At 39.3% G+C, this 17,482-nt stretch overlaps 1 protein-coding gene across 2 annotated transcripts in view; it reads left to right on the top strand.

Annotated features, from left to right (window-relative positions):
- The window catches only part of ARHGAP24 (Rho GTPase activating protein 24), a 94,791-nt gene extending 77,802 nt beyond the window's left edge, over positions 1–16,989 (top strand). For both annotated transcript variants that reach the window (XM_027853445.1, XM_027853446.1), the window contains 5 exons: positions 2,266–2,398; positions 4,012–4,085; positions 6,700–6,821; positions 12,451–13,501; positions 16,248–16,989. In XM_027853445.1, the coding sequence (XP_027709246.1) occupies positions 2,266–2,398; positions 4,012–4,085; positions 6,700–6,821; positions 12,451–13,501; positions 16,248–16,491 (1,624 nt within the window). In that variant the 3' untranslated portion in view covers positions 16,492–16,989. The remainder of the gene's footprint in view (positions 1–2,265; positions 2,399–4,011; positions 4,086–6,699; positions 6,822–12,450; positions 13,502–16,247) is intronic.
- Positions 16,990–17,482: the final 493 nt, after the last annotated feature.

Below are 17,482 nucleotides of genomic sequence, written 5' to 3'. Positions count from 1 at the left end.
CCATTTAGATCAAGACAGATACCTTGAGAGAACTTATAAATATTAGTCTTAGGCATTAAGAAATCTAGAACAACACCTCCCCTCTTTTCCCATCAAGGAGACCTAGAACCTGAATTTTTCAGCCACATACTGAAAATTCTTACTAGTTAACATGTGGCTTTCCTCGTCCATGCATACAATTCTAACTTAAGCTTTTTTTTTTTCCATGCATACAATTCTACCAGTGTTTATGCCACTGGCTTTACACTCTATTTGCTGATGTTTAGGTAAGAGCCCAGCAAACAAACACCCACAGCCCATACATTTTTCAGCTGAGAAAGAGACTCAAGAAAGCTTTATCATCCAGCTACAACCTCAGCCCAGAAAAGAACTGAAATAAATAAATAATGGGCCTCAACATACTAAACTGTATGACCAAGAGGAAGTCACTTAACCTTTATTTGCCTAAATTTCTTCAACCGTAAAATGAGGATTATAATAGCACAAACCTTACACGGTTGTTGTGAAGATCAAATGAGATAATACCTGTAAAAGTACTTAGCACCATGCCTGGCACATAGTAGGCACTTGATAAATGCTTATTACCCTCCACCTTCCTCTTTTCCTATCAGTCACATTATAAGTTTCTTTACAGACTCAATCTTCTTGAATCTTTCCTTCCTCTCCGATACATTTACCAAAACGTGCATACAAGAACATAAACTCCGGTCCAATAGACTGTTCTCTCTCAGTTTTTGTGACACTACTCTCTTCTCTTTGTCTTCCTACCTATCTGACCCCTCCTTCTATATTTCCTTTGCTGGATCTTCATCCATATCATTCCCCTTCACTGTAAGTGTTCCCCAGGCTCTGTCCTGGGCCCTTGTCTTTTCTCCCTTTATATCATTTCACATGGTGATCTGATCAACCACCATGGTTTCAATGATTATCCCTATGCAGACAACCCTCCAATCTACTTACTCAGCCCTAAACTCTCTCCTCACCTTCCGTCTAGCATTTCCAACTATCTGTTAGACATCTCGAACTTAGTGTCCTGTAGACATCTTAAACTCACTGTGTCCCAAACTGAACTCATTATCTCTCTCTCCCCACAACCCCAACTCTTCCCTCTTCTTAATTTCCCTATTGCTGTTGAGGATGCCACCATATTCCCACTTACTTCGGCTTGTAACTTAAGGATCATCCTCAACTCCTCTCTCTCCCCTTCACATCCCATATCCAGTCAGTTGCTACGTCCCATCATTTCTACTTTCCTAACATCTCTCCTATACAACACCCTTCTATCCTCTGACTATGCCACCACTTTCAGCAAGCCCTCATTACCTCATACCTGGACTATTGCAATGGACTGCTAGTTGGTTTTCCTGCCTCAAGTCTCTCCCCACTCCAATCAATTCTCCATTCATCTATCTAACTGATTTTCCTAAAGGACAAATTTGATCATGTCACCCCTCTCCCTTGTTCAGTAAACTCTATTGGCTCCCTATTACCTTCAAAATCAAATCTTGTTTGGCTTTAAAAGTCCTTTATAACCTGGCCTCTTCCTACACCCCACTTCCCTCCACATATTCTGTGATCCAATGGCACTGCCTTCCTTGCTCTTCCTTGAACATGACACTTTATCTTCTGGCTGTGGGTATTTTCACTGGTTGTCCCCCATGCTCGGAACTCTCTCCCTCCTCATTTCTGCCTTCTAGCTTCCCTGGCTTTCTTCAAGTCTTAGCTAAAGTCCTATCTTTTGCAAGAAGCCTTTCCAGTCCCCTTTATTCTTAATGTCTTCCCTCTGAGACTACCCCCACTTTATTCTATATGTATTTTGTTTGTAGTTGTTTGCATATTGTCTCACCCATTAGACTGTGAACTCCGTGAGATGAAGGACTGCTTTTCTTATGTATTCCCAGTACTGAGCACAGTGCCTGGCACATAATAGGTACTTAATAAATACTAGTTGACTGGTTGACTGACTAGCTGAACTCAGCTCAATGCTCTACTATATGAGATAATGCTTAGAATCTATGAAATGGTAATTTTTGACCTTAATAAATTCATCTTTGTTAAATAACATTTTCATTATCAATAAGTATTCATAAGCCCTTTTTGTGGGCTTTCTAAGGAATCCATCTTATTTAATTTTCATCTCTGTAGGTCTATTTGTGGATCTTTTCAATTAATCTATGTGTTTACACTGCAATTTTAGTAGGCCAAAGGCCCAGTAAAGAGTGCATCACTTCACTGAAAAGTATCTTTAATGTTCTGTCCCTCCAGTAACACAGATGTACACACCGTGGCTTCACTTCTTCAATTATTTCTCCAAGAACTTCCAGAACCAATCATTCCCTATGCAAAGTATGAAGACTTTCTGTCCTGTGCCAATTTACTCAGTAAAGAAGAAGAAATGGTAAGTTTAATAGTAATTCTAAGTATACGTGTGCTTGGGTTTTACATCAGTGTTTTTTGCCTTTACTTTGTAATCTGCCCTTTGGATTCTTTTTAAGTTGTTCTTATACATCTCTGTGCATTAGTATAATAATCTGTGACCCAAGATCCCTAAATTCTGGGCTCCTGTGGGTTGAGTCTGATCTCAGGGACCAATCCAAAATATTGGTATCACTTTTTGGCTTGTTATAGTCTCACTCTTAAGGGAGTCAAGATGATAGAGTAGCAGGAAGAAGTGTAATCCATATCCCCCTATCACACTTTCTCAAGTAGTAAGGAAACCTAGTCTCACCCCCATTAAGTTGCAGATTCACTAGGAATCTACCCTGCTTCTATTGGCATTACAATAACCCTCACCACTTTGACTGGAAGATGGTTTGAATGCAGGAATTCTTTCTAGCAGAAGCTGCCCTATACTCTGACATTTTGGGGTTCCCAGCAACCCCAAACTGCATCACTGGGGTTCCCAGCAACCCTTAACCACATCAGGATACATGAGAGTGAAGAGTTGAGGACAACCCCAAGATTAAAAACTTAGGTAACTGGAAAGAGGGTGGTACCTCGCAAAGAAATGTTGTTTAGTTGATTAGTCATGTCCAACTCTTAGTGACCTCATTTGGGGTTTTCTTGGTAAAGATATTGGAGTGGTTTGCCATTTTCTTCTCCAGCTCGTTTTACAAGTGGAGGAAACCGAGGTAAAAAAGTTAAGTGCTTTGCCCAGGGTCACACAACTAGTAAGTATCAGAGGCCAAGAAGATCAGTCTTCTTCCTCTTTGCAGGCTAAGCCATAAACAAGCATGAGCCATTTGTACAATAATATCCAAACGTCTCTGGAGTTCAGGGCTCCTTAATTTTTGTTTTAGTTTTTTAAAAGTGTTTTGTTGGGCTATATCAATGATAACTAGAAAAAAAGTATGGAAGTCTCTGCCCTGGGGGCAAATTCATCATCTTTGCTGGACTTTTCATATGTAAATGAACTACTCAAAGCCCTAGAAGCAAAAGGGCACTTTCATACACACAACACAGAAAAAGCCACCACCAGAACCACAGTGGCATGGAGTGCCTCCATGAACTCTCTATAGCTCCCTCTTTCCAAAAAAACAAAAAAAACAAAAAAAACAAAAACAAACCGAAAAACCCCAAACCTGCTCTGTAGCAACCATAGAATGATCCAGACTAACATAGACTTATCTCTGATTCTATGAAGGTGACCTCAGAGGGGAAGATAGACTGACTGTCAACCTTTCTGGGATTATTACTCACAGAACATGCTTGCTAGTCAGTTCAACTGCACTGGTTTCTGTAAGGTGGTGACATGCAGTCTACTCATTTCCTCAATGCATCTTTCCCCCTCCATGTTGAGTTTATCTTAGTTTGTCTTTATTCTTTCTGAACTCGTCTGAAGCCAATGTTTCATCTACAGTAATGTCTATAGTAATACCCATTTTTTTTTTCCAAAATGGATCCTTCTGGAAATGGAATAAAAAGAGAGTATACTTATTCCTCATGTACTTTAATATAGTTTTTTTTTTCTGGAAAAATAGATCATTTATCTCCTTTTTCTTTCTTACACAGGGAGTTAAGGAACTAGCGAAGCAGGTGAAAAATTTGCCAGTGGTTAATTATAATCTCCTCAAGTACATATGCAGGTAAAAACTTTAAAAAAAAAGGTAATAATCATTAGCCTGGTCACTAATTTACTTTGTCAGCCCTGTCATTAATGTACTGTGTGAACTTGAGTAAGTCACTTGGCCTCTGAGAACTTTCAGTTGGCTCATCTGTAAAATAAGGAGATTGGATTAGATGTTCCCTAAAGTCCCTTCCAGCTTCCATATTTCTTTTATTTGCTCTTCCTGTTCCTATTCCTAACCCACGGATGGTTGCTTTGCCCTGTGAGTCCCCTAGCCAAGTACACACACCAGATGTCTGCACCTATGGTTCCTCTTGTACAGAACAGGATTACTATGGGAAGGATCCATTATCAGTTGGGTAAAACTAATGAACCTCATAATGGTCTAAATTTAAACCTAGCTCATATCCCTATTAGTGGGTCAACAATCCAGGGCTTGATGAATTTTGTTTCTGAAAGGAAGAACAGACATCATTAGCCACCAAAAACCAGTTAGTCTTGTGATAACTTTTCCGATTTCTTCTGCTTAATAGCCCAAAGGTCGGAAAGATCATTAGGCCCTACTTTCGTGATCTGTATTCATAGTAAAAAATCAAAATCCAGCAAACTTTTATGCTTCTGTTCCATGGGAGGTTTCTGTCTTCCCTGAGCTCACCTAGGAAACCTGTTTTTGGTTTGCCGGGTGTATCCCTCCACTCTAGTCCTGCCTCCTGGCTTCAGTCAAACTTACTCTCAAATGCTCTTGGTGTCAGGAATTAGACCTCCTTGGGGTTCAATCCCTACCTCAAAGGAAGTGAAAAAACACTTCACTGGAGTATTTTCTTTTCTTTTTTTTTTTAGTGAGGCATTCGGGGTTAAGTGACTTGCCCAAAGTTACACAGCTAGTATGCGTCAAGTATTTGGTCTGAGGCCGGATTTGAATTCAGGTCCTCCTGACTTCAGGGCCAGTGCTCTATCCACTGCGCCACCTAGCTGCCCCTTTTCTTAAATAATATCTTCCTATCACATTTTTTAAAACTATAATTTAGTTTAAAAAAATTAAAGTTTTTTTTTTATTTTTCAGAAACATGTCACTTGTGTAAAAAAAAAAAAGGCAATTGCATTGTAGACTAAAATACATGAAGAGGAGCTGAGAGTATGGCTTGATGATCAGATGTAGGAGAGTAGGATTTACCATGGATATCCATAATCATAATATTTCATTACTGGTAGCAGCAAATATGTAGATTGTATCTTAAATTTAGGAATAGGAAATTCCGTAAATAATAATATCCCAAGCTCTTTATATTCATTGCATAAGTATATCTTAACTATACATCTTTTGTTACTAAAATATCAGATTAATGGAAACATCTGTGCAATATGCAATCAATGCTATGACTTTTATGAATAAGTAAAAGCAAAGATTCTTTATCTTTCCAGCAGAAGAATCTTGTTTTACCCTTTTTTGTTATTGTTAAATAGATTTAATTATTGTTGTTGAATCTTTTCAGTCACATCCAACTCTTTGAGATCTCATTTGGAGTTTTCTTGGCAAACTTACCAGAGTGGTTTGCCATTTCCTTCTTCAGCCTATTTTACAGACAAAAAACTGAGGCATACAGGGTTAAGTGACTTGCCTAAGGTCACACAGCTAGTGAGTATCTGAGGCCAGATTTGAACTCAGAAAGATGAGTCTTCCTGATTCCCAGCCCTGTGGTCTATCCATTGTACCACCTAGCTGCCCATAAATAGATTTAAGCTGACTTTTAACCTCTGCTTTTGGAGAAAGAGTTATTACTTTCAACTTTAGTCTGGCGTTAGGTTTGCTATATATATATTAATGGCTTCCCCTAAGCAGTAGCAAATACGTGAAAATGGACACATTTTCTAAAATCCAAATGTATTTATACTTCACGTCTATTTTATCTAACATCAGCTCAGTGCACCTTCTTCACACGTCACCAAGGGCAAAATAATTGCTTAGAGCTTTTGCATAACTAAAGACCGTTTGGAACGTAAGAGAGGAAGGGAGTAGATGAAAGATGTAATGGGGGAAAAAACCCCAAACATCTGCAACCAGAAGGACAAATGGCAAAGATTTTACCCCTGGCTACTTCACAGGTGGACAGGTGGGGGCTTGGAGGGGAGCGGGGTCACTGGTTTGTTTGTGTTTGCTTCGTTGTTTTGTTTTGGACTGGATCTGTTATTTTCTCTAGAGGAGGGTGCTCTTGGAGAGGAAAGGCTTTCTGCCATTGCATGTTGGAATTGCCCTGGAGTTTCTAGACTTCAAGAGTCTTCTGGGGTACAGAGAAATTGTGACTTTCCCACAGAGTCAGTATATGTCACAAATGTGGCTTAATGAAGGTCTGATCTTTCTGTCTCTGTGCCAAACTACCGAGCCCGGTTGGCTAAGCGGGTCGGGATGACCTCATCAAGCTAGTCCAGTCATAGCCTGGCACTATATATTTAAATTTTCCAATAAGTCTGTTAACTCATTCATCACACAGTGCTATACTCCACCTAGTGCTTCATCCATGAATAACGTGGAAAATCGAGAATGGCCTGAGGTAATGGGTATTTGTCTCATGATCCCATGATCTTCCACTGACGTCAATCCCTCTGTATTCTGCTTCTTTTCTGACATCAAACAGCTTCTTAAATGAAGTCCAGTCCTACTCAAGTGCTAACAAAACCAGTATGCAGAACTTGGCCACTGTCTTTGGTTCCAGTATCCTACGTCCCAAAATAGAAGACCCTCAGACCATTATGGAGGGTGAGTAGAAGATACATCCCACCAATTTCTAAAGCAAGAAACAGCTTTGGACAAACATTTTCTCGGTATTCTGGATAAGTTTTGTCCTGTATAATTTTCAGTTGTGAAGGAATCCAAAGTCATTGCATGTATTGACTCTGGTTTGTTATGTGGAAAAAATATTCTTTGGGAGTTAGGCAATTAAAAAATTTGGTATACCATATTTTATAGAAAACTACAATCTCATTGTTCAAAAGGATATCAGATGATGTCTTATAATTGAATAATAATGATAACTAGCATTTATATAAGGCTTTAAGGTTTGCTAAGTGCTTTCCAGGTATCTCACTTGATGCTTATACTATTCCTAGGTGGTAGGTTCTCTTATTATCCCCATTTTACAGATGAGGAAACTGAGGCAGACAGCAGTGAAGTGACCTGCCCAAGGTCACCCAGCTAGTAAATGTCTAAGCCTTGTTTTAAAATCAGGTTTTCCTCATCCCAAATCCAGCTCTCTATCTACTCCATTGCCTGGCTGCCTAAAAGAAAACACCTTCTACAGAATCCTCAACACTGGTCATCCCGCCTCCTCTTGATGATTTGAAGTGAGGATAGATTACTGTCTCCCAGGGTAGCCCATTCTGTTTTGGAGATCTCTAATTGTTAGGAAGCTTTCCCTCCTACTGTGATCTCATCTTTTGGTCTTTCCATATACTAAATCTCTCTAACTTCTGTTCCTTATTTTTAGTTCTGCCCTCTGGAGCCAATCAGAACAAGTATGGCCCCTCTTCTCATTTTGCCCTTCAGCTTCTTGAGGAGAGCTGTCAGCCTCTTGGTAGGCCTTCAGAGGAATGATTGATTAGATCCCTATTTTATCCCAACCAGTATTAATCACTTCAGTGTGATCCCATAGAGGTGATGATTGTTACAATTATTAGTGATCTACTCATCTAGTAAAATACATTTAGTCAGTCTAGTTAAATAACATTAGCAGAAGAATTACATATATTGATACATATTTTACCTCTATAATATCTAGGGATAATTAAATAAGATAGATTCTTTCTTATAATAGGTCTCAAGCTTTAAAGTACAAGCTAAAAACAAGTTTACTGTTCATTGTTCACTAACCTGTTAGAAGATTTATTTGCTTAACCACAAGAATGCTGACTAGAGAATCTTTACCCTTTTTGGTGTTGAGGGTGGAGTGTCTTGACATGATATGGAAAGTCCCCCAGTTTATTTTCATATCTCGGGACCATCCACTTGCCCAGCATGAGGAGGCGCTCATCTTATGACGACTTAGTCAGTGGGGATGACCCTTGCCTTCCCCATCCTGTGACCACCCATGCTGATGCATCATTTCTGGCCCCCCTGGAGGGTCATGAGCAAGGTCTATAAACCAATATGACTCTGTGTTTTACTTTGCCTCTTCTGTGTGTCTGAGCATCAAGCCCTAAGAAAGGCCTTGGGGACAGGGGGCAGCTCAGATCCTGAGGAAGATCCGAGGTTCCATTCATTGAAGGGGGAATGGTCCCTTTAATAAATGGTTGTTGGCTCACAGCTCTGCCTCGGTGGTTTTTCTTGTAGATTAGACAATTCTGGACCCCACAGCCTTATTCGCACTAGACATCCCGGTTTCTTCAACTGATTCTCATGTTGTGTGGTCTCCACTCTTCCCACCAACTTCTTTACCTTCCTCTTAATGCTGTCCTACCTTGTCTTGGTTCTTTTTGTAATGTATTCCAGATGTGGCCTCATTAGGGTAGAGTAAACCAACTGATCATTCAGCAAACGTTTATTAAGTGCTTACTGTTTTCAAAGGATAATGCCAGGTGCTGCAAATGCTAGATGTACCATTTCAGCTGACTCTGATCTTAAAGATCTCATAGATTAATAGGGAATACAACAGATGAAGGGAAAGAGTGACCAGGAAAAGGAGTTTCTGTCTAGATAGCAGCAAAAGAAAAAAAAATCAATCAATAATGACTCTGACTTAGGCTCAAGTCTTCTAGAAACTATATGAAATTTAACATGAATCCAAGCCATTTCTAGCTTAGAGAGACAGATGACCCCCATGCCTCTAACATGACACTCTGCTCCTAGAAAATTTTAGGTAACATCTATAAAAATCTTGGACAAGGAAAATATCATGTGTCAAAATACACTTTGTTGTTAATATTTCTTAGCTACTCACTTCCTTTCTGGAGCACTCCCCTGAAGGACTGAAAAAAAGTACCATCCTGTGATCCACATTTTAACTCTGAATGCAAAAGAGGACACTTTCTTAGGTGGGGCCATGAGTCAATCACTTCCGGTGGATAGGGAAGCAATGATGTTATCTAGAGTTCTAGACAAGAGTTGTTTGGCTGTCACCCTTCATTTCAAAGGAAGACCTTAGCTTTTGTTCTTCCCACTTCCCTAAATGAAAAAGCACAGAAAGTGTTTTAGATTGGAGAAATAGTATTTCATAATAGTTTTGTAAAAGCTAAAAGGAGGCGTGTTTTTGTTTTTTGTTGTTTTTTGTTTTTTTGAGGCTATGGGGGGGGTTAAGTGACTTGCCCAGGGTCACACAGCTAGCTAGTAAGTGGCCGGTGCTATATCCGTTACGCCATCTAGTTGCCCCCATGGGGTGTTTTTTTTTGTTTTTTTTTTTTATGTTTCCACTATAGTTAACAAGGATTTTTAATGGAACTTCAATGCAGTAGACTGCCATGTTCCATCTTTCTTTTTTTAACTTTTAAAAAAATTACAAATTTTACCAAATAAACACCAGATAAACACCAAATAAAACAATTGTTACCATACACATTATAGAATATGATGAGAAGATTATACATAAAATTTGGAATCTCAATTAGTCAGTGGATCAATAAGCATTTACTAAGCACCTAGGATGTGTTATACTAAGTACTAAGGCTATAAAAAAGGCAAAAAAAATTAAAATAAAAAAAATCTCTGCTCTCAGAGAGCTCACAGTCTAATAGAGGAGACAACATGAAAACAACTATGTACAGATAAGAGAATAGAAAAGATAAACTGGAAAAATCAGTAGAGTGAAGGGACTTACATTAAGTGGAATCAGAAAAAGCTTCTCAGAGAAGGTGGGATTTTAGCTAGGGTTTTCTGAAGGAAGCCGGGGAAACCAAGAGGCAGGAGTGAGGAGAGAGAATTTCCTGCCTCGAGGACAGCCAGTGAAAGTACCTGGAGTTGGGAGATGGAGTGTCTTGTGAGAGGATGAGCATGGAGGCCAGAGTCACTGGATCACGTGGTACACAGAGGAGAGCAAGTTGGAAGAAGACTAGAATATGGTTAAAGCCTTTGAATTTCAAGGATTTTATATTTGATCCTGGAAGTGATAGGGAATCCAGGAGTTTGTTGAATCAGAAACATGGGTGACAGGGTCTGATCTGCTTTTTAAGAAGATAAATTTGAAATTAAATGAAGGATGGACTGGAATGAAGGTAGAGATGAGGCAGGGAGACCAATCAGCCAGCCACTGCAATAGTGTGAGATGATGAGAGCCTGTAGCTGGAGGAATGGTATTATCAGAGGAGTGAAGGCGGTAGTGTAACCGAGAGATGTTACCAAGGTAAAACTGGTAAGATTTGGAAATAGTTTGGATATGGAGTGGGGAGGGAGCATAGGGTTGAGATCACTGTAGTCCCTTTCTTCATGGTGTGTGCGTTGGGGAATATTAACAGTGAGTCCTCTGATGTTCCTTATTGAACATGGCAGCATGATTCTGGTGTTGGAGCTACCTTGCCCTGTAAATGCTCTCCTGATTTCTATATCTTGGAGATATAGAAATATCTCAGCATGTGGACTTTCAGTCTGGCTCTTCTTGGTCAGACTTTGAAGGTGCTAACTTTGGATATTTTCCAGGCAAGGTCTAGCCTTGGCTTTCTTCTCCTTCTCTTTCTAAAACAGTCCTATTTTACCTGCAGTGTCCTGGGCTAGGGCACCCCCAATCCTGAGGGAGAACCCAATCTACATCTCAATATTCTGGCATGGTTTCTGTGCCTTGTCTAAAAGAAAAGTTGTTTGGAGTCCTCTAGCTTGACTCCCTCTTGTCCTTTGTTTCACAGATTACTTGATTTTGGCCATCTCTAGAGATTCCTTTAGTCAGAGACTTTTAATATTTATTTCAAACTATGACCTCCTGAGTTAGCCCAGCACAGGCTGTTGAGGCTGAGATGGCCTGGGCTTTCCCCTGGAGCCTGCCGAAGTTAACTCTGAGTGTGGGTACTTTGAGCCTGCCTGTAGAAGGTCAGGGCTGGTCCCCAAACCTGCCTAAAGTTGACTGGGAATGGCCTTAAGTTTGGCCACGGTGGACCCTTAAACCAGGACCCTCAAAATTGGCCTATATGGCCCAATCAAGCCACCAAACTGGTATGAGATGGTACCTCTTCAGTCTCCAAATCTGTCTGAAATAACCCAGGCCAGCTGATAAACTCTCCATCAGTTCATATAACTCATCATTTTTAAACTACGTATATATTGTATTCAATTAAGACCTTTTTTTTGGTATATTTAACATTATTTAAAGTATGTGGGAACATCTCAGATGTCCTATGCATTGCATGGTATAAGATACTAATAAAAATCTATTTCAAAAAATCAAGTCTATGAAGTGAATTCCTATACAGAAGCAAGATCTGCACTTAGCATGTTTGTTTTGATTATTCCTTAATGGGACAAATTTATTAAGATGGAGATAGCCTTTCTTTCAAAAATATCAGGACTCTTTATTCAAAAGAAGCCTAAATTTCTACCTATATCCCTCCCTAATCCCCTTCCTAGGGAGCCTTCCTTTATAACAAACAATTTTTTTTAAAAGAAAAAGAAAGGAAAAAGAGGAAGAAGGGAAGGGAAAACAATCAGAAAAAACTAATCAGTACATGGGGGGGAAAAAAGCCAAGCCTGACTTTACAGTCAGTGTTCTGCACCTTTGTGGAGGATTGAGGAACAGGGGGTGGGGGTGAGGGGTGGGTTACTTTCTCCTGTCTCTATAAAAAACAAACAAACAAAAAAACAAGCCTTTTCTAATTTGGCAACATTCATTTCCAGTGGTTTTTTGGTTGTTCTTTGCAGTTACATTCCTCTTGTCCTTTTGCATATCATTCCCTGGCTTTACTTATTTCCTATGGCATCCATGGATTTTCCATGCTTCTCTGTATGTCTTACAGGACAACAATGTGCCATTATACTCATGCACTTCCATTCATCTAGCCATTCCCCGATCTATGGACATCCATTTTGTTTCAGTCTTTTTTTTTTTTTTTTTAAGTGAGGCAGTCGAGGTTAAGTGACTTGCCCAAGGTCACACAGCTAGTAAGCGTCAAGTGTTTGGTCTAAGGCCGGATTTGAACTCAGGTCTTCCTGACTTCAGGGCCGGTGTACTATCCACCACGCCACCTAGCTGCCCCTGTTTCGGTCTTGAAATGTTGAGACATTGACCCCCATTCAAATATCAAAGTGAACATGGCTCCCGAATCTGTCTGGATAACTGCTTTCTCCTTTTCTTTAACAACTGAGTTCCTGGGCTTCATAATTTCAACAGTGAGTGAATGACACTCAACATCAAAAAGGCTAATTACTCATTCTAAGCTATTTTACTCATAGGAGCTCATTTGTGATTTTCTTTCAGGCACTGCCGTAGTCCAACAGTTGATGTCAGTAATGATTGACAAACGCAAGCAGCTCTTCCCCAAATACAAAGATGTAGAGCTTCAGACCAAGCAACCAGAGGTCGTGGGCAACAATAACAATAAAATTCAGAAGAAATCAATGACTGACCAGCTACATAAGAAAGAGAACAATAATAGCAAAGACACAGAAAGCATAAGGTGCTCTTGGGATAAGCTTGAGTCTCCTCAGAGAATCAGCACGGACAATGGGTCCCTCATTACTCTGCCAATGGCCACGGCCAACAGCCCACCAAATAGCATACACAAATTTGATGTCTCCAGGAGTCCTGCTCTCACAGTTAAAAAAAATCCTGCCTTTAATAAAGGCAGCGGCATAGTCACCAATGGCTCCTTTAGCAGCAGCAATGCAGAAAGTAATGAGAAAACTCAGTACTCTTCCAGTGGAAGTTTACAGGCCAGGAGAACTTCTTCCCTCAAATGGGCAGGTACCAAAATGGGAACGTGCAGTGTGCACGGTGGAGGAGTCCGCATGGGCATTTGGAGCACAGACACTCTCGGAAACACAGTGAACAGCCATGGCATAAGCTGGGTGACCAATGGATATGTGACACTCAGAGATAACAAACAGAAAGACTCAGTCGTAGGAGACGTGGACCAAGCAAACAGGCTCTCTACCTATGACAATGTCCACCAGCAGTTCTCTCCGGTGAGCTTAGAGGATAAGCAGAGCACAGACAGCACTACCTGGTCTGTCTCCTTGGGTGAAATATCCCTTTCTGATAATTCTACCTCTTGTCCAGACCATGACTTCTGTGGTGCAGACCTTGAAGATCCTGTGTTGGAAAGGTCTTCCCTTGAGGAGTCCTCCTTATACCCTGGAGATTATGAAAACAAAGTTGAGAAGAGGATTGTGGGAGATCCCAGTAGGGACAACGTGGAAACCTTTGTTGGGATTAACACAAGCAACCCTAGTGCCCTGCACAACCTGGTTTCTAACCTAAAACAGGAGATAAATAAACAGAAAATAGAATATGAATCCAGGATAAAGAGGTAAGTGGTACCAGATAGTTGTAAACATAAGGCATGCAGTGATTCCAGGGAGAAGATTGGGGTGGAAAGTGTTGAAGGGACTATGGAGAGAGGCAAAGAGCTTCAGGCAGTAGCAGGAAGAAGTGAAAGAAAGAATAAAGAGAAGTTGAATGAAATTTGCATGAAATTCAGATACGCATTCTTTGAAATTTTATCATGTGGCCCAGGAGATCTCTAGCATTTGGTTAATTGTTCCCAGTAGAAATCATTGGGAACAATGATAAAATTATCTGAGTCAAGCATGCTGGATCCCAATTTCTTAAAGCTGTAATAGTTACTATATATTTCATAAAGCAGTTGGTGTTAAGAACTTTATAAGAGAAAATTGCTAGACTAAGGAACCTGGAGAAAGGATGATGGTCATAATTGGATGAGGCATGTTCACAGTGGATCTGGGCTAATGTTTCTGAATTCCTGACAGATATTAATCATTGGGATTTGGGAACCCAAAAAAACAAGTATTTCTGGGACTTCTCAGGAATTCCTGAAATTATGAGTTATTCTGTATTTTCATAACATTTTATGTTTTAAATAATGAGTTACCATAAAAATAAACAGCAAGTCATTTTTCTGTGATAGGGTTATATTAAAAGTTTAAGAGGGTTTTTTTTGGTAAAAAACAAATTTATAAAAATAATCGCATGGTTCACTATTAGAATGAACCAATATAGTATTGGCAATGAACAGACTGGTTTCTTTTGTCTTTCTTAATGTATTTAATATTATATTTCCAACATTCTTCATACTCATTATGAATGTCTAAAATTGTTTAATAAATAAAAATATTGAATTTAGTGGTATTTACACATAAATGTAACCCATAGTGAATATTTAAACACTTGAAAATGCCAGGTTATATTCAGATAACTTAATATTCATATCTCCTAGCAAGGTTAACAGCACCATGCAGAATCCCATATCAGAATTGCCAATTTAGAAGACTTATTTTGCTTCTAAAATTTGTTAATCTTTTAACACTACTCATACAGTTTGTACGAATCACACTATGCATATGAACTTAATGATGTCCTATTTTTAAGAATGACTCACCTTCAGGAGCAGACAGGGCCATGACCACACACTTAGAACACTGCAGCAGTTAGAAGCCAGACTGATTAGATCATGAACACTTCTCTCCTATGTGCTCCTGTCCTGATTTCCAGAAATGTCAACCCTAACCTTTAACTTTGTGTGTCAGAGTTTCTTTCTCTTGCTTTTGGCTTGATGTCCATATATTCCTTAGAAATAGATAGGTCTTTATATTGATTTTTTTGCCTTTAGTGATCATACTTTTTCCTTATTTCTCAACTGATTTTTTTTTCTCATGATTCTGAGAAATATATAAATTTCCTAAGAAATGCCAGAGAGGAATTCCCTTATGGAACGCTCATCTGGGCAGCTGAATAGTGCTTTAACTGGGAAAACAGAATTGAAAAAAAAAATTGGCCACAGGTTCCAAAAAATTTGGGTCTGTGCTAAGAAGACTGAAGATTACTGCATGCATCATGTTAATTTTGGTTATAGTAATAATAGCACTTTAAAGTTTACAAAGTTTAATAATATATTATTTGAGTCTCATAACAACCCTGTGAGGTAGGTACTTCAGATATTATTATCACCATTTTATAGGAAAGAAAACTGTGGCTCAGCGAGTTTGCTCTATTATATGAACCTCTGAATGTAATGGAAAAAGCCACAAATCAGGGTTTAGCCTGGATCCCAGCTCTAACAATCAGTAGCTTGAAAGTTTGAATAAAACATTTAACTTAACAGAATTCAGTTTCCACATCTGCAAAATGGGAGGGAATCCTCAGGCCCCTTATTTTATGGTATTCATTTTTACTTCTCTTACTGGCCTTAGGGATCGTGAGACCACGGATGGGGAAGTAAAGAAATTTTACTTTTGTCATCACGAGTGATGGATGCCTCCCGTGTACATACACCAATACAACTTTTTGTTTACAGAGGGTAGAGAAGGCCTGCCGTCATTCCAAATAAGAACACATGCACATAGAGTCATAAATGGAGAGGATCTCCACAGAAGTGTGTTTGGGAATAGCTCTAGAATTCTTAATTTACAGTTGGTTTGTTTACTCCAGCTGAAAATGATTGCCGTCTCCCCTTCTGACTTGCAAGTAGCTGGCTGCATGCTGTTGGTCTGTCTATAGCAGAGGTGGGGAACCTGGGGCCTCAAGGCCACTCTGATTAAGGGGATTTGTTCTGTGAAGTTGGGATTCAGTCAAAGGGCCACGCACTTGAGGACCTGGAGGGCCACATGTGGCCTCAAGGATGCAGGTTCCCCACCCCTGATCTGTAGTATCATTCCATCTTTAAATAAGTGCTTGGCCCCACAGAGATTTAAGAACAATGACAATAATGACAAAGCACCTTGTAAAATATAAATAAAGCAAAATGATGGGTTTTTTTTTTTAAAAAGAAAATCAGTTCTGCAGACGAAAAATAGGTCAGTCTGATTTCTTATCTAATAGTGAGAAAGACTAGACAAAGTCCTAGGCTGTAAGCACTGGAATTCAAGTGGCTTGGCTTCACAGTTCTGGAACTGCTGTGTTACCCATGTTTAAGAACTTAAACCTTCTGGACTTTTCTTCTAGAAAATGAGGGGAGGCAAAGATTAAGCGTTGGTGTTATTTGTCCATTTTTCTCCATTTTTACTGAGTCCATTCTATGCCTTTTCCTCCCCTTGCAGTTTGGAGCAACGAAATTTGACCTTGGAAATGGAAATGATGACCCTCCATGAAGAACTGGATCAGGAGAGGAAAAAGTTCACAATGGTGGAGATCAAAATGAGAAATGCTGAGAGAGCAAAAGAAGATGCAGAGAAAAGAAATGATCTATTACAGAAAGAAATGGAGCAGTTTTTTTCTACATTTGGGGAGCTGACAGCAGAATCCCATAGAACTGAGAGAGACAACACTATATGGATCCAATGAGCTTCCTTTGTTGCTTGGGTTGGTACTCTTGGAAGTAATTGCAATGGGGATAGTATACAGTATAATGTTCTGGTAACCTGACTGATAAAAGCACTCAGCACTATAAATCCTGGAAAGAGAAAAAAATACAGTCTATTAAATCATCTGTCCTTTCAGAGTAAACTAATCAAGGCTGGGCTATATTCGTGAATGTTTCAACAAACCACTGTCAAGTGTTAAAATCTGAAATATGTATATATAGTCATTTTGTAAAGTCATCCAGGAATGAAAGTTGTATTTAAACTGGGAAATCAATTGAATTTTCTATCAAGCTTTCTTCCAACGCACTACTTTTGGTATTACGTTTCATTGATTTATTTTATGGCTCAGAAGTTTTTGTTATCCATTTTGCTGGGAAATGAAGATAAGAAAATTATATGTGTACATGTTCATACACCTACAGTGTAAGTGATTAAAAGTTGAGCAATAACTTGTGGTTGTGCTGTTTAACCATGAAAGAAAAATAGTGTAAATACTTTTATAAAAATATAACCTATATGAAAAACCTTGGGATTCCCTTAATTTAAAAAAAATTTTTTTTGGGGGGTGAGGCAAATAGGGTTAAGTGACTTGCCCAAGGTCACACAGCTAGTACATGTCAAGTGTTTGGTCTGAGGCTGGATTTGAACTCAGGTCCTCCTGACTTCAGGGCCGGTGCTCTATCCACTGCGCCACCTAGCTGCCCTAAATTATTTTTTAATCAATAAAATTTCACCTCTCCCTCACACCTTCCCATCCTCTACAGAGAAAGAGAAGAGAAAAAAAACTCCCCCTGAAAAGGTTTATAATAAAGCAAAACAAGTTCTCAAATTGGCTATACCAAAAAATATATGTCTCAATTTGTATTCTGAGCCTTCACCTCTCTGTCAAGTGGTAAGTAGCATGTTTCCTCATGAGTCTTCTGGAATCACTGTTAGTTGCATCGATCAGAGTTCCCAAACCATTCAAAGTT

This window comes from Vombatus ursinus, unplaced genomic scaffold, assembly GCF_900497805.2.
Source record: "Vombatus ursinus unplaced genomic scaffold, bare-nosed wombat genome assembly UNPS02009975.1, whole genome shotgun sequence".
NCBI lineage: Eukaryota > Metazoa > Chordata > Mammalia > Diprotodontia > Vombatidae > Vombatus > Vombatus ursinus.
The sequence above is the reverse complement of the archived record's forward strand: the minus strand, read 5'-3'. Positions and strand labels throughout refer to the sequence as shown.